Genomic DNA, 16,509 nt, shown 5'->3' with positions numbered 1-16,509 from the left:
GAAAAATACCACATTTGTATACAACATTTCTCACAAGTTTGGAATTCCCTGTTCCAGGTCCACAAACTGTTATTGTGGAGTTGCTGCAGGCTGGAAAGTGCTTCCTGTGATGCACATGATACAGTCAGCTTCTTCTGTGTTACCTTTAGGTCAGTAGTTTCACTAAGTGACGCTTTAAAATTAGAGGTCCGCGCAATACCTTCTTCAATAAGGCACCCTGTGCAAGAACAATCATACAAGCAGTGGGTGTCATACGCAACGAGGATGAAAACAAGGGCTTATCACTCTTGATTCCTGCCAACCGTGTTCACTGGAACACACCACTGCTACAGAGCTAACACTGCCAGGAGCAGAGCCTGTGTCTCAGCAGTGGTGTTTGCCTCAGCACCATTATGACCCAAACTTGAGTGTACAATTTATTTCAAAAGTTTGAAATATAAAAACCCTTTAAGCTATAATAGTCTGCCATTATAGACTATACATTTTATATTCTAAACTTTTAGATCTACTTACATGTACACACTGGCTTGTAGATTACTTTCACGATCCCACCGAGCCCACATGTGTTATGAGAGGAGGTGTCCAGTCTCCATAGCACACAAACACAGCAACGCTGTACACTGTCCAGGGAACACTGGTGCAGGATTGAGACATCAGGCACAAACAAAGCAAGGTCGTGTTTCTTTTTCCAACAGGAGAACAGGATGCCTCTCGCTGAATCATCCAGGTCCTAAAAAAGCAACTGATGTTCTCAGGAGTAAAGGGTATTTGCTCCAAATCCCTCCTCACCATAGTAAACAATGACTAGGTAGAGGGATACTGAGCACTGGACAATTGTGGTCTTTACTGATGTTGATGTTACCACTAGTATTTTAACTGAGAGCATTAAGAGACATTTGGCTTTTACTCATTTGTGAGGGTTTTGAAAACATGAGGCAAAAGGCCTCGTTCACAAAAGAATAATCTGTCAAACTACGTCAAACTTCCATCTCTTTTGTATAAGTGTGTTCAAGTTTTGCTGTAGCCTACACCTTCTACTTAGACATAATAGTTCTAAAAAACCAGCTTGTAGCCTAACACTCAAAAATGAACAGTTTCCTAATTATAATAACTGACAACACAATGCTAATCTCATCACTGTGAAAATACTTTCACAGACAGAATGTGTTAGATGACTAGTCGGCGAAATGTCAACCATTTGTTCTGAAATTTGAACCACCATCCCATAAATAAAAATGAATTGAAGTTTGCATAATAGTCTCATCAGTCTTGATGTCATATTTGTCATGCTATAACAGAATTCTAAATAAATGAATACCCTAAGAAAAGCAAGAGAGTGTACAAAGGTACATTCTCTGCTCACTGTGATGGAATAATTATCTCAAGCAAGTTTGATATGCACAAGTTGATTTGCATTGGGAACCAACAGCTCAAATACTGCCTGGGGGGTAGTCAATCAATAAACTGGGATGAATATTTTCTTGACAATGGATACTCAAGATTACGGCCATAATTCTGCCTCTAATCAAATGGCATCATGCAACAATTTAACATTACACAAGTACCAACAAGCTACAAGTATTTTTTCAATTTGTGTAATAATATTAATTAAGTTTTTTAATCAGTGTTTTAATTAATGTGATAAGACGCATTTAAAATGGTTGGAAATGATTGTTTGTTGTGTATTGTTAATAACCTTTAAAAACTTTATTAGTACTTTGTAATTGCGCGGTTGCCAGGTTGGTGGTGTTTTGTCTGGTTTTGTCATGGCGGATAGGAGGATGCTACCGTACAAACCTGGCAACTTTGACTATGCGCTGGATACAGCAGACAGTATGGCGGACAGCGAAAGTGATTTGGATACAGACGGGCTTGAAATAGCTCTGGACACATTGTGTGAGAGACACTGCAGCGACGAGTCGTCTCTAAAGAGCAAAGGCTATTGCTCTGGGTTTTGTGAGGTACGTTAGAGTCCATTTTGTTCGGTGCTCTCACTAGTCGGTGTCTGTTTATCGCTAACGCTACTAGCATTGCTAGCTAACGTTAGCCTCCAGACTAGCTCTATTTATTGTGTAGCCAAGTCGTGTAGCTAAGGCTGTGGCATAGCCCGTCAGAAACAGAACAGAAATGGTTAACAAAATGTAGATAGATAACAAACTGTGCTCCTGACTAGGTAACTTTATGTAGTGTTGTGTTTCCCCAGATATCTGCTTGACATTTGTCAGCGCCTAACGTTAGCTGTATAGCTGCTTAGCTTACCTAACTAACGTTAGCTGTATAGCTAACGTTAGTTAGGTAAGCTAAGCTTATTAATGGTCTGAGGTTAACATACCATTGGTCGTCTAGCAACCTGTGCTTTGCTAACTATAGATTGTTATTACAAACTTTGTTAAATGAGGAAGCAAACTCAAAATATCCTGTTCTCAAATGCCAGTAGTTTAGACATGAATTGCCAGGTTTTAACTACAAAGTCACGAATGGGAAACTTGATATTAGCAGTCCGTTATCAGCAGTGAGTTAGTTAGTTAGTTAGTTTAAACACTATTTACAAGGCTAACTCAATTTAAGGTTAAACCACAAGACTGTGAAATCAGTGTGTGTGCCCCTGTTGAAATCATGCATTATCCTGAATTCACCCTAACCTTAACTATACACGCCAATTCCACTCTTCCATCTAAATGACTACACTACCCACAATCATTGTGGCTGGTCTAACCTTTCCTAGAGGTTCTGTAGCCATTGAGATATCAGGGTTATAGCATGACAACTGAAGTGTAAATATTACCAGATATCACATACAGAAAGCTCTATAGTTACAGAAACCAGACAATAATTTAGTGTGGACACAAGTAATGAATACCTTTTCTATTGCCATGATTCATTCTGTAGATTTAGCCTGAAATGTCTAACTTTGTAATGTTATGAGGCAGGTACTGCTGATGTAACACTCAAATCCAAGTGATTAGATGTAGTTTTGTACAATTGTTGTGGCCAAGCGATACTAATGTCCCTTAACAATTCTTTAACTTGCATTAATTTAAAAGGCAGCTGTTTATGAGGTGTGCTAAAGTGTTACAAAATGGATGGATGGATGGTTGGATGAGTTAGTGTTCAGTTTCCATAGTCATGGCACTGACAGTGACCAAATTAGACTGACATGACCGTTATCATCAGCACAAATAGCACTCAGCACAAATAGTGCCTACGTGATTGGCATATTACGAATGTCATTGTTTCAAAATATATAATTTAGAGTGATGAAAGAATAATTTCCCCAACTAGAGCCACCTGTCATATCTGAAATAAATACAGTCCAAACTGAATAGTCCAGTCCTCTAATCAGTTACCTCACTGCTGAAGGAGCATAGGGTTAGTAGTAGGTAATGTTTGACTGTTACTTCAGATTGCAACAGTAACAGTATTTACATTTTTTCCTACTTATCAAATGGTAGAATGCCCGCCAATCTACCATGCACTCGTGCAACAATGCCTCTGGCAACTGAAGCTACAATAGACTAGAATCCATTGTAGGCACATGATATGATATTAAGGTACCCCCACAGTGCACAGATAAGGTCGGGGCCTTATAAAAAGGTCGCAGTCAGGTGCCAGGCCAGAAGCATCATGCACCCAAGAGACACAGTGTTGAAAAAACTCAAGTATAGCAATGAGAATTGCCAAATGAGAGTGACCCCATGGTCAGCTTTTAATTCTAATTCACTTTCCCCTACCTCTCTGCACCTACCAAATCTGACTGTGTTGAGTTTTTTGGGGGTTTTTTTGGATAAGATGTTTAATTTGTAAATCTAAAAAGAAATTGTGATAATTAATTTTAGCTAGTTTACCTGAATTTCTGTGTTCTTCCTGCACAGTTGGTTGAGGAGTACACAGGACAATGGCAGGTTCCTCTCCCTCAGCTGAAGGTGCTGCGGACTGCACTCTGCAGTTTCACCAAAGCCACTGCTGCCTTCCCCGATGACTGTCAGCACATCCACTATGTTCTCAGCAGTATGGCCTTGTAAGTAGTTTGGCACAGTGTACACTTAGTAGTGTGTTAAAGTTCAAGTTGTAAATAAACCTTAATGTATAAAATGTACTGATGAATTCTTAGCCTGTGCTTTGAATATGCACACTTGTATTCTTAAACAACACCATATACTGTAGTGAAAATAGCAGCCTTGTTTACTTGTTGTTAAGGGAAATGCTGGAGCTTATCTTTCAAGGTACATTGACCCACAGCAATAGCATACCAATGTTATGTTTCTACCCATTTTGCAAACCAGTAGAACTAGAGCTAAAAAGCTTTTTGCTTCGATCAGCTGTTCAGTAGTGGTACAGCAATATGGTCATTATTTACTTTTTGACAGTAGCAAAAAAAGAGGTGTTAATGGGAAAAAGGGGTCTGATGAGCTGAATTTATGCATCAAGAAGGTATTGTCTCACTTACTGTGAGATGTTTTTTGACGAGCTAATGTTCCTTTCACTGTCTTGCAGGAGCTTTTTTGAACTGATGCTGTTTTTCAGCAAAGAAGAATTTGTGGAAGAGCCTTTAAAGGACATTCTGGATTCCTTTCAGGTGACAAAAACTTACCTAGTGTCTCAGATTTCTGATCCACACAACACACTTTCATAAGACCCAGCTGCCATACTGGCAAATAGCTGGTAAAAGTTTCCAGCACCTAGCCGACAGCCAGTCTTACCCCAATGTTTTATAGTCAGAGTAACAACTACTTGAGTGTTTGATACTACTATTCTGTCCATTGTAACTTTAGTTATTTTACACCTCATTTCCACTGCATGGTTTGGCTGGTCTGAACTTCCTTTTGGTACCAGGTCCTTTCCTCTATTTTGTTTTCCACTGCAGATAGTAGTGGACCAGTCCTACTACCCTCTCAGTGTATGTGGGATTCTCAACTTATCACCATAGCAATGCTGCGTGAAACTGCTGAGACATCATTTTCAGCTCAACACTCACTGAATCCTTTCAGCAGCATTCAAACAGAGGAATGTTTGCACTTCCTTCATCAGTTGTACAGCCGTGTGTATGTAGTGTGTGGCGTAGTTTTGCGGGCTGCCATTATTAAAACTCTGGGTAGAGTGAATAAAAAGACATGCCAAAAAATTACCAGGTACTATTTACAACGTTTATTAATAGAAAATAACTTAAGAGCAATTTGAGTTTGTTAGAGCTGTGCTGTGCCATACAGTGGAAATGTGGTATAGTGGGTAACTAATCTTAACAGCCATTGTTGTGATTAGGCATTTCATTAAAAAAAGTTTGGTGTTCTTAAGGAAATTTTGAATGATCAACATTTTTATTACTCCTCACAGGAGTGCCACTCTCAGCTCCTGAGGCACAGGAACATGTACCTTCAGCATGTGAAGCTGATCATCAAAGCAGGAGGCCCCTGGGAAAATCCAGTGCTACAAGGAATCTTGAAGGAGGCAGACTTGTCACCAAAAGAGAGTAGGCTCATGACTGTATTTAATAGCTGACATAGCATATACACAGAGGACACTGTGTTGTCAAGTAGGCACCCCACTCCTGTGACCAGACCTGGTATTGAAACATTCACTGAAGTTGTTATCAGTTCTGCAGAGTGGTGCAGGTAGAAGAGGGAAGGTGAGCACACAGCTCTGTGGAGCAGCAGTGCTGATTGATAGGGAGTGTGACAGGTTTTGTTATAGTCTCTGCATCGCCAGTCCACACTGTCAAATGGAGTTCAGGTGCTGCTGATTTCTTTGGATTTGTTCAACAGTATTTTGCTTGGAGGCTGTCTAGGCTGTCATGGCTAAAATTTAAGTGTCATTTACAGTGTTTGGTGAACTCTACAGTATTGTTCAGATGCTAAGTTCAGTTCCTGCTAGAAATGTATTGACCTCACATCAGCTGACAAAATGTTTTTAGCAAAACTAGTGGCTGATTGTAAGCTGTTTCCTTCCTGCTTCCTTCGGCATCATATCAGAGATCAACAGAACTCAAGGGCTAGTATAGAATTCTAATGACACCAACATCAGTGTAACTCTATTCGACATTACTCTAGTCAACACTTGTATGTAAATACCCCTATATCATATACATTAACCCATGTAATTCCCTCCCATGCAGTTGAGGACTACTTGAGCTCAGAGTTGCCGGTATTCTTTGAGCTGCGGATTCGCTATCTGCAGGCCTGTGAACGAATGCAAGAGGCCATGGCTCTGGCTAAAAGCTGCCTGGAAAATCGCGAGGCTGGAAAACACTTGTACTTCCATCAGGCCTACCTGACCTGCCTCCACAAGGCCTCACTGCATGAACACCTTTACAAGGAGGTAAGACCCAAAGAGTGGTTAAGGCAAAGGATGTGAGACATTGTAGATGAATATACAGCGGGGGAAAAAGGTATTCAATGCGTCAACATTTATTTCATTAAACATATTTCCAATGCAGCTATTTATTTGACATTTACACCAGACAATGATATTAACTCAATGAAACTAACATACAACATAGTGTGGTCAGACGAGACAGAAATCTAACTTTTCTGCAACAGTAAGACCTGTCATGTTTGGAGGAGAAATGGCTCTGCATATGACCTTAGAAATGCCACACCTACAGTGTAGTTTTTAGTTTTAAGCATCATAATATGGGGCTGTTACTCTTTTGGTGGAACCAGCAGAATCCACATTATTTAAGGGAAGATCAACAGAGCCATGTACTAGGAACAAGAATATGTTGCCACCACAAGGAAGGTGAGGATTGGATGCAGGTGGACCTTCGAACAGGACAACAATACACAACGTGCTGCAAAGGAGACAGTCAAATGGTTCCAGAGGAAGAAAATAAAGGTGGAATGGCCCAGTCAATCACCAGTCAGTCACCAGACTTAAACCTAATACATTTGTGGACAAAGCTGAAACTCAAGATTCACCATCTGGCCCTCCAGATTCTTCTAAATTTAAAGACTGTCTGTGTGGAGGAATGGACCATCTGAACACAGTGAAAGACTCATTTCTGCATACTGGAAGCATCTTAAAAGTTGGCATTGCAAACACAGGCTTCTCCTCCACTTATTAAGTACATTTCAGTCGGCATGTGCAATACTTTTTTCCCTGGGTTTTTTTTTTTTTTTTTTACTCTTTATTTCACGTTTCCGGGATAGAAATGGTATTTCTTTATCTGTATAGTTTTATTTAGTTAATATCTATGTCTGGTGTAAACTTAATGTGATGAGCTACTTTGGAAATATGTATGAAGAAAATGCTGTTAAATACTTTCCCCTACTTTATTTGCTCCTTTAGGTGGCAGAGATGGTGTTAGTAGAAAGGAAGGATAATGGGAATAGTTATACTAGTCAAAATGGGAAACAGAACAAATAATACAAATAATCAAATAAATCAACCAGGAATAATCTAATAAATGATTAAAACTCAACTCATCATGATGTTGTACTAAAATACAAAGGAAATTCGTCAAAGCTGTATGATTGAGGTGGAAGGATTCTGTGATTATGAATAATTTGCAATAGCTCTTGTGTTCCTGGTGTCCCTCGTTGATTGTAATGCATTTTATCTTATTTTTTATTTGGTGTATTTTTTTATGGATGTATGTGCTTCTACATATCCTCCTCCTCAGATGGCAGAGATAGACGGCCGTGACGCAGTGGAGATCATCTGCAACACAGAGAGTGTTGAAAAAGATGAGCTTCTGTTGTCGCTGTGTAAAGCTTTCCTTACCCAGCAGCTACACAATGGAGACATGTACTACATCTGGTAAGAATGACCTAAAAGTAGATTGGACGATCCTTCTCAGTGGTCATAGCTTATGTTAGTTTCAAGTTTTATAGTTTACCCAGTGTTTGCTAAATATGTGTATGATAAATCTTGTACGAAAGGGAGCTGTTTTAGGGATGCACATTTTGATATTTTTGATTGGTTCAGTACCTTGTCTATTTACTGACTTGGGTACTAGGACAGTTGCTTAATTAACATGTAACTATTGTGTTGGACTTATAATCTTCTGCCTCCTGCAGGGACCTGGTGTTCATTTGGAGCAGGTTGTATCTAAGGGCCCATCCCTCCAGACATGGCTTCCTGGCTGAGTGCTTGCAGTTGGCTTCTTCTGCTACTAACGTCAGAGCCATCTTCCCCTTCATCAAACTGGTCAAAACAGAGGTACGTCAGACATCACAGCATCATCTTTTTCCATGTTGTGCTTTTCATCACAAATGATTAGAAAATATTTTATACATTATTAAGCTGGCATATTAAAATTGCGTCGACTTACTTGTGCCTCATACCTGAGGAAGATTGTTGTCAGATCAAATCATCCTCTACAATGTTGGAAGCACACAGCTTCAGTTTTGTGTCACTTAGTCAGAATAGACATGTTTGTTTTTAATCATCTTGGTTTTGGTCATTTGGTTCTCCCATCTACCATTTTACTTTGTGTTAATCACCGGTGTGTTTGTTTTTGGACAGCTCGGGGTTGAAGGAGTCCAGGTCTGTGTGGAGCTTTGTGCTCGGGCCTTGCAGCTGGGTGACATGCAGGACGACAGTGTCGCCCAGTCCCTTGTCTGCAAGACCATTGCCTTCCTGCTACCTCATGACTTGGAGATCTGTCGAGCTTGTGCCCTGCTGGTCTTCTGCCAGGAACGCAGTCTGGAAGCCTACCGAACTGTCTGCCTGCTTTACATGCATCCTGACCAGGAGCCGCATCCCCACAATAGCCCTGTCCGGACCAGCGTTCGCTTCCATATTCTGCAGGTTAGAGGGAGTGAAGAGGGGAATATATTATATGAAATAAAATATATTTATCAGATATTTAATCATTATAAATTGTGCTTAAGATTTTTACATTTCTGTTTCCCAGATGCTAAAGGAACGCCTGTGTTTTGACCCAGAGTTTTGGAACCTCCTGACTCTCAGGGAGCATTGCTTGGAGTTGATGAGTGACAAGGTCATGAAGGCCGCTGTTCTCAGCGAGATGGAGGAGGAGGAGGAGGAGCTGCTAATAAACAAGTGTGTAAATGACTCATGCAATCAAGGTTTTGATTCCTGCCAGTGCGCTGGAGCTGCATTTGTGAACCTTCCAGAGGAGCATACTTTGGGTGGAGAGACAGAAAAGTCTGTTGCCCCATCTAATGACGCTCTTCTGACGAGGAGAAAATGGAGAAAAAGCCTACGAAGGAGAAACAAATTGTCTGACGAGGCTGACCTTGGTGATGATCCAGAGTTCAAATACAATCTCAAATCCACCTCTTCAGGCAAAACGCCTGTGTATTCACTAAGACGTAATCACACTAACATGGAAAATTCTGCTTCTGTTAAACCCTCTCTAAAACGCAATAGAGAGTACTTGTCTAGATGTGTGAAGAGCCAAATTTTGAAAAGGAAGGGTAAGAAGAAAAGATGGTTGCAGGGTCTTCCAAGGCTGGAGCCGATGCAGACAGATAAAGAGAAGAAGGTCAAAGTTAAAGGGAAAAAACGAGGACGGAAGCCTTCACAGAAACTGGAACTCTCCTACCCTGATAATGAAATATCCCTTACAGAGGAGGAGTCTGGTTTTGAAGAGATAACTGATGCAGAAGACAAAGAGCTGGATATGCCTCACCTAGAGAATGAACTTGAACTAAACAGAGAACATCAAGAGAATGAACTCGAGCAGATGGATGAGCTTGAAAAAGAAAATGGACTCGAGACACATCCTGACTTGGTCTGTGATAGCAGTCTTAATGAACAAACCCAAGAGGAATCTAAAACACAGTTTTCTGAAGGTCTTCCCAGTGAGCCTCAAGCTGCCTGTGAAGCTGATCCTGAGCTTGATGGCCCACCCTTGGATTTATTGGATTGTCCAACATTGTTACACAGCTACTCCAAAAGGCTTGATGGTGAGAAACTGCAACCTCCAGAATCTTCTGCACCAGATGAGGTTAATGGCGACACAGAACGGGAACCCCAACCAGTCAACACAGTGGAAACAGAAGTGTCAAACACTGAGGTCAGTTGTTTGTCTGTACACCTTTTTACACAGATATGTAGTCATTCATGAAGGCCTTCATTACAATGCCTTTGCTTTTTTATACAGAACCTAACAGCAGCAGCATAATGCTGCCCTAGTGTGTGATTTTTGATAGGATGTAGACGGTCCATAAACAAAAGAGGTGTGACAGGTGTGACATATGATACGCCGGCTATGGCCTCTAGGGTGACATATAGCATATGCATCGGCAGCTCTTCATAAACAATAACAATGGCATAACATTGCAATAACAATTATTTACCATACCTGTTATATGGCGGCTAATCCTGTCCTCTGTGCCGAGAATAAAAAGCTCCCAGATGTAATTCTTTTCCCAATTTGCAGACATTTTTGGCCGCTGTTCCTCTACTTAAAGCTAGCTGCTAACTGCTGCTTACCTGCTTTATAAATCCCCTGGTAGTGAGTTGCACACACAACATTTGGAAAATGTTACACCCATCCTGTCTTTGGTCCTGTCCCGCTGGCTTTCTCTTTTACAAAGATGTCAGTTTGGTGTTGTTTCTACCTTTGCTGCTAGCCTAAAGGTGAGACAACTCTGTCCCATCATTCAGCGATCAGACCTTTATATTAAGAACAGCAAGGTTGAGTAACAACGTAAAATACCTGCCTTAAACAGGCAGTGTAAAAGGGGCTTGTAATTATCCCTCCAGGAATTTCACGATATAGGCAGGGCTCTAACTTAACTTTTTTCATCACCATCCCAAACCATCCAGAAGAAAATGCTGCCTGTCCTAATTATAAGAATGGCTGCCTAAAAGCCGGGACAGATAGCCTACGCTGCTTAGGATGATGCTGATGCAGTTCAGCTTCTTGCTCTGTGTGCTTGTGTGACAGAGTGCTTTCTCACTCTTGAATTTTGTACTCTTGCTGTTTAATTTAGAGAACTTCAACGGAGATTAATGTTATGGTTTAATGGTTTACGGTATATACATTTTTTTTTAATCCTCTGTCCCAAATTGTATTTTTTATCATCCCTGATCAATTTTTTTTCTGTCCCAGCACAGCAAGACATCCTTATGTTAGAGCTCTGAATTGAGGTTCATAATCACTGGGCACGTGTATTCAAAATTAATTTATCTTTGTCATGTCTTACTTGTTGAATGATGCATTAGCACATTTTGCTTAGAATAAACTATACTGTAGTAGAATTCATGTGTTTACACTTTGAGAAAACATTTATTCAGGAAGAATGCTTTGGCATGCACTGAAAGTGCATATAAAGAAAAATAGAAAAACATGACGGGGGTTCCAGTCCAACTTTTGTTTGGAATATGATTTGATATTCCTCTGACTTTTTCTGTTGAACTTGTAGCACTTATTCCTGTGGTTTGTTGTCTTTCCTCTAGGTGAAAGGCAAGAGAACGTGGAAGGACAGAGTACTCCGAACTCAAAAATATGCCCACTTGATGTACCACTGCAACTTCTGCCGCAAAGACTATAAGGGCCTGAATGTCATGAGGCATGCTCTGTCACACCTTAAGAGTAGGAAACTGAGATGTATACTCTGTGGAAAACGCTTTAAACAGCTCCCTTTTGCCAAAAAGCATGTTTTGGATCACATCGATGAAATGTGCAAGGAGAAACCCTCTGATAAGGAGCCATGCGCTGAGGACACCGCAGCTGCAAATGGAATAGTAGATAATGTGGAAAATCAGAGTCAGCCTCAGGTTGAAAATCAGACTTCCATTCCCAGCGAGGAACCTAAACAGAAACCCACAGGCAAAACTAAAGTGTCAAGCCTCAAGAGGGAAGATCGAATCATCAGGAACCTTCGCACCCTCATCAAAAAGACATCTGTGCTTCACAAAAAGTGCAAGAACCCTAATTCAAATATATTTAAGCAGGTGGACTTCAAGGATGAGCAGGTAGTCATTTCAGACGGCCAGGTTATCGTAAGAGATCCATCTGTGATCAAGAGGGAGGGAGAAGGAGAGGTGGAGGAGAAGCCAGCAGGAGAAAATGGCTATGGCATGGATATTGCATATCACTTGTGTCCCTCAGAGTCTTGTGACAGAGTTTTCTTGAGGATCAGCACCACACTAACAAAGCATGCAATCAAATGCCATATAAGTGAAGAGAGTGTGCTGGAGAAGACCTTTGTGTGGGCCAAACACAAATGCACCCTATGCCTCAGGTAAGCCATCCAGTTTAATCAGGCATCACAGACTTCTTTATTAGGCTTGGGCAGTATCTGTTTTTCATACCTTCCTAACATTTCACTGGGGCACAAGAAAGAAGTAAAAAGAAAAAGGAGCTACTAGTGATAGAAGTCACTGTAGCATATATGTTTTTGTCTAGCCTAAAATGAATAGATAGAAAATGAATAGATAGAAAATAAGCGCTCTACTTGCTGGAGGACCTGATGACACTTAACACTGCGGTGAATACAGATACATCAGCGGGCTGAGCAGCGGGCTAATGATGTGCTGAATAAAATCATGCAGCTAATAGTGTCATCACAATACTGGAAGTTCTGATGTTAATACAATACCTTGAAAAGCATCAATATCCAATGCCATGGGGAACATTGAGTTTGAGGGCATTGAATTTAAAAATGTTATTAAAAGATAAATATAACAAGGCTATAACATGACGACTGGGCAGCTGGTACAGGTGTATCAAAACTGTGAAAAATGAGCATTGGAGGTGATTCAATATTCAGAATTAATATGTATCAATAAATCAATATTTTTGACACTCGTGGCTCGAAAACTGCTTTTGTAATTGGAAGACGTCATATCAAGATAAAGTTAGGCCTATACATGGCAATACTCTCAAAAAGGGGCAGAGGCATTTTTTGTTTTACTAGTTGTGTAATTTTATCCCCACCACTCGCAACTGCCATCTTTCTCAGCTGAGCTGCCCATTCAACCACTCGAGACTGACCTCTGGTGGCACATGCTGTGCACTACAGTCCATGGCCTCAATACAGCATCTTAGGATCAATTTAATAGAAAGAGGAGCGTCTTATTTGTATTAAAAATCATACCTTTGAGATTTCTAAATAGCCTGGTATACCATAATACCTTGATGCTGCCCAAGCCTTTTCCTTACTTAGAATTTAACAAGATCATCTACACACATTTATTTGGTTTGTTAAAAAAGGCATTCATTGTATTAATGATTGGTATATCTGGTCATATTGATACAGTTTTCTTCTTTAAGTTTTTTAGGAGAGCTGATTGCACTGACTTTGCTTCCTTCCAACAGGCAGATACAGTTCCTCCAGCATTATAAGGACCACATGAAGCGCCACAATACTACTCTCCAGCACTTCTGCTACCACGTGGAGTGTGACCAGCGCTTCTCGACACAGCAGGAACTAAAGGACCACGTCAGTACCCACCAGCCCTTTAGACCTCAGTGTCCATTCACAGAGTGTGATAAGCTCTTCTCAACCCTTCAAGGTCTGTATGACCATGAATGGAGACACTACATCCCAGCGCCTCAAAGAGAGGAGCTAGAGTCGGGACTCAGCAGACAGAAGATGCAAAGTGATGAAGCTCCATGGAAGCAGAGAGTGAAGGTTGAGGAGATATGGCTGCAAAATAAAAAGTTGCAGAGTGGGAGTCCCGCCCTTGATCATGTTGAGGCCTCTAATCTTGAGGAGTTTAGAGAAATGATCAGTACTGAAGATCAGCCATGTGAAATGAACGCCCCAGACACTAATCAAGACCTGTCTAAACCAGTAAACACTGTCAGTCATGAGCCTACGGATGACAGCAAAGCCACCATTAATGGACATGAGGATGAGACAAGAAACCAACTGTCAGAGAGAAAAATCTCCACTTCCCAAACTGATGCTGCAAAACCAAGTAAGAGCTGTCGAAAAAGGAAGCCCGTCGAGTGGGACCCCCTTAATGTCCGAGACCTTGAGGATTTGTCCACTTTGTCTGAGGGAGTCCAGCAGAAACTGGGAGAGCCGCACATCACCGAGCACAAAACCTTCAAACCTGAAGATCCAGCCTACGCAACTTTCGTCAAAGCCCCCTTCATCCGGCCGCCACCCTCCACCTACCTGGACGAATCTCGTCTCTCGATGCATAAAAGGAGGACCACTGATGTGGCTGCTCCTCCGAAGAAAAATGCTTACTGGAGCAACAAGAAAAAGAATGAGCCATCACCAGAAAAGCAGCAGGTGGATAATGCGGCTTCTGCACAGAAGATCAGGCATCGCTGTGACAAATGTCTTTCCTCCTTCAGCAGCCTAGAAGAATTAGAGAAACACCAAGCCCTGAACACCTGCTCTGCACTCTTTGGCTTCGATTCTGACGATGAAAGTGAGTATGATTCACTGATTACAAAGCATATCGAGCCATTGTTGTATTGATATTTCGAATTAGCTTGAACTACTGAATTATCAATTTGTGTTATGTTTATTTTTTAGGTTAGTGACAAGCAGCTGTAACTGGGGTGACCACTGTACTCTGCCACCTGGCTCAGGGCAACCATTCAAGATAAAGGAACACTGGAAATTTTCCCTGTTACTCAGATACAGTACTTATTTAACTCCTGAATACCAATTTTTAAACACTGAGGAAATGTGTGCCATAATGGTGAATTGGATTTTTTTTTTTTTTTTTAATAATAGAGCCTTTTCTAAGCAATAATTTTGACAGCTAAAACTAGTTTTGAACACATTGTTTTTCCTCAAAACGTCATCCACGTGTGCTTTGTCAAGTAGGTCAAACAAACATAAATGTGATAAATATGTATTCTCTCTCTCTTATCTATGATAAGTTGATAATTACTTGCCTTTTCAAACATTGGTTATAAAAACTAATATTTTCTAAGCAAATCTTAAAGTAATGTAGAAAAATGCCTGGGAACTGACAAACCAAATATTGCCCAAGACAACCTCCTTAGAACACACACAATAGTCGTCCATGCACAAATTCTCAGTTACGCCTTAAAATAACTGGTAATCACAGTATTCACAGAATGGCAGAATTTTAATGACAACCATTTGACAACCAAGTGTACATGTACATTTGGGTCATATACTCAACAGTATATCTTTTAACAGTGAGGTAAAGAGAGCCCCAATTAACTTAATTTTTAATCACTTTTTTAAAATTGACAGTTAATTTGAATGTAATCAGGATTTCTTTTGGCTTCACTAAGCCTTTTTGGATCAAGTGGATATAAGTCATTTTACATCTGTTGTAAGCCCATGATTTTTTTACAAAGATTATAGACACGTTCTCCAACTATGAACGATAATTTATTTAACCATCTAATAATCTATATGAGAAAAAATGGCTTGGCATCAAGATTTGCTCACAGACTTGCTCACAGAGGGTGTCCCATCATACTCAATGGGACTTCATGTATGTCATGACTTCATGTTTCCCACCTGAAGTGTTCAAATGATGCCAATCATGGCTTCAGATTATGATTTTAAAGTCCTATCCCCATTTTGTCCTCAGAGTATGAATTTACATGCAGTATATCATAAGCAGTGTTTGCAACTGTATGAAATATTGTTAAAAAAGTCATGTTAATTGGTGGAAAGATGAGCCCAATGCTGTTCAGCATGATTGTTAATTATTCTAGTCTTCCAAATGAATTGCACACCTCTCTGAGCTTTGGTCTCTATAGAGCTGATGTATAAATAGCCTCAATAGAAATGACAATGGATATGTGGTGGTTGTGTCCCCCTTCAGATCTCTATCTCTAAATAAATCCTCCGAACCCTTGTCACATACAGCACATTTTCAAACTGTAGGAGGAGGTGTTTCCAGCATAATTTGTGTGGGCAGCTGTTTTTGCCACTAAGCAGGATTGGGTTTGCCTTCGTTAACTGGTCTTCTGGTCATGGTTTGACAAGAGTCACTTGTCCATTAAAGCCGTGACCAAACTATCTGAATCCATGTACATCTGCCTTCATACTGTCACACTACTATTCTGTACAGTATACAGATTATTCACAATTATGTTAGTGCCAAGAATGAATCACAGTATTACTGTACATACATATTAAAAGGAAACTTTGCTGATTCCAGTATGCTCTGTATCATCAGTGTATGCAGATAAATGGCATCCCTTCCGCTATGCCACTGTGATGACAAAGAGCTGGTTGAAAATTGGTTAAGTTTCCCTTTAAGATCAATAATACAGTACCCGATTGCTTTCAAGTTTTTTTTTTACTTTTACTCAAGTCTTTCATTATGTCGAATATTTCACATTGGTCATTTGTTATGTATATACTTTTGAGAGGATCTGTTTAATAACTTTTAATGTAATGTTTTTATGGGACTGCACTTAAACCTGCTTATTTATATGTAAAAATGTTAATAGATTGGATTTGTAAAGGTAATGACGATTCCCCATCTATTTTTCTTAAAGAAAAGTGATTAAATTTGTTTGAATAAACAAATGCAACTAAAAGTCTGTTTCGTGGTTGCTAATTGTTATTAGTTTGCATAGTTTGCACATTACTCACACATGAACAACCAAAGACATTCAGAGTAGATATGTTACATGCA

The 16,509-nt window shown here is 40.2% G+C and overlaps 1 protein-coding gene across 1 annotated transcript; it reads left to right on the top strand.

Annotated features, from left to right (window-relative positions):
• Nucleotides 1-1,822: 1,822 nt before the first annotated feature.
• Nucleotides 1,823-16,411, top strand: LOC117251598 (zinc finger protein 654-like). Its single transcript, XM_033618059.2, has 12 exons — nt 1,823-1,961; nt 3,873-4,018; nt 4,495-4,576; nt 5,332-5,467; nt 6,110-6,312; nt 7,616-7,752; nt 8,013-8,154; nt 8,461-8,745; nt 8,852-9,979; nt 11,368-12,155; nt 13,232-14,301; nt 14,409-16,411. Exons 1-12 carry the CDS (start codon nt 1,836-1,838, stop codon nt 14,411-14,413), a joined length of 4,248 nt encoding a protein of 1,415 aa, XP_033473950.2. The 5' UTR covers nt 1,823-1,835; the 3' UTR covers nt 14,414-16,411.
• The last annotated feature ends 98 nt before the right edge of the window (nt 16,412-16,509 follow it).

This window comes from Epinephelus lanceolatus, chromosome 14 (assembly GCF_041903045.1).
Source record: "Epinephelus lanceolatus isolate andai-2023 chromosome 14, ASM4190304v1, whole genome shotgun sequence".
Lineage (NCBI taxonomy): Eukaryota > Metazoa > Chordata > Actinopteri > Perciformes > Serranidae > Epinephelus > Epinephelus lanceolatus.
The sequence above is the reverse complement of the archived record's forward strand: the minus strand, read 5'-3'. Positions and strand labels throughout refer to the sequence as shown.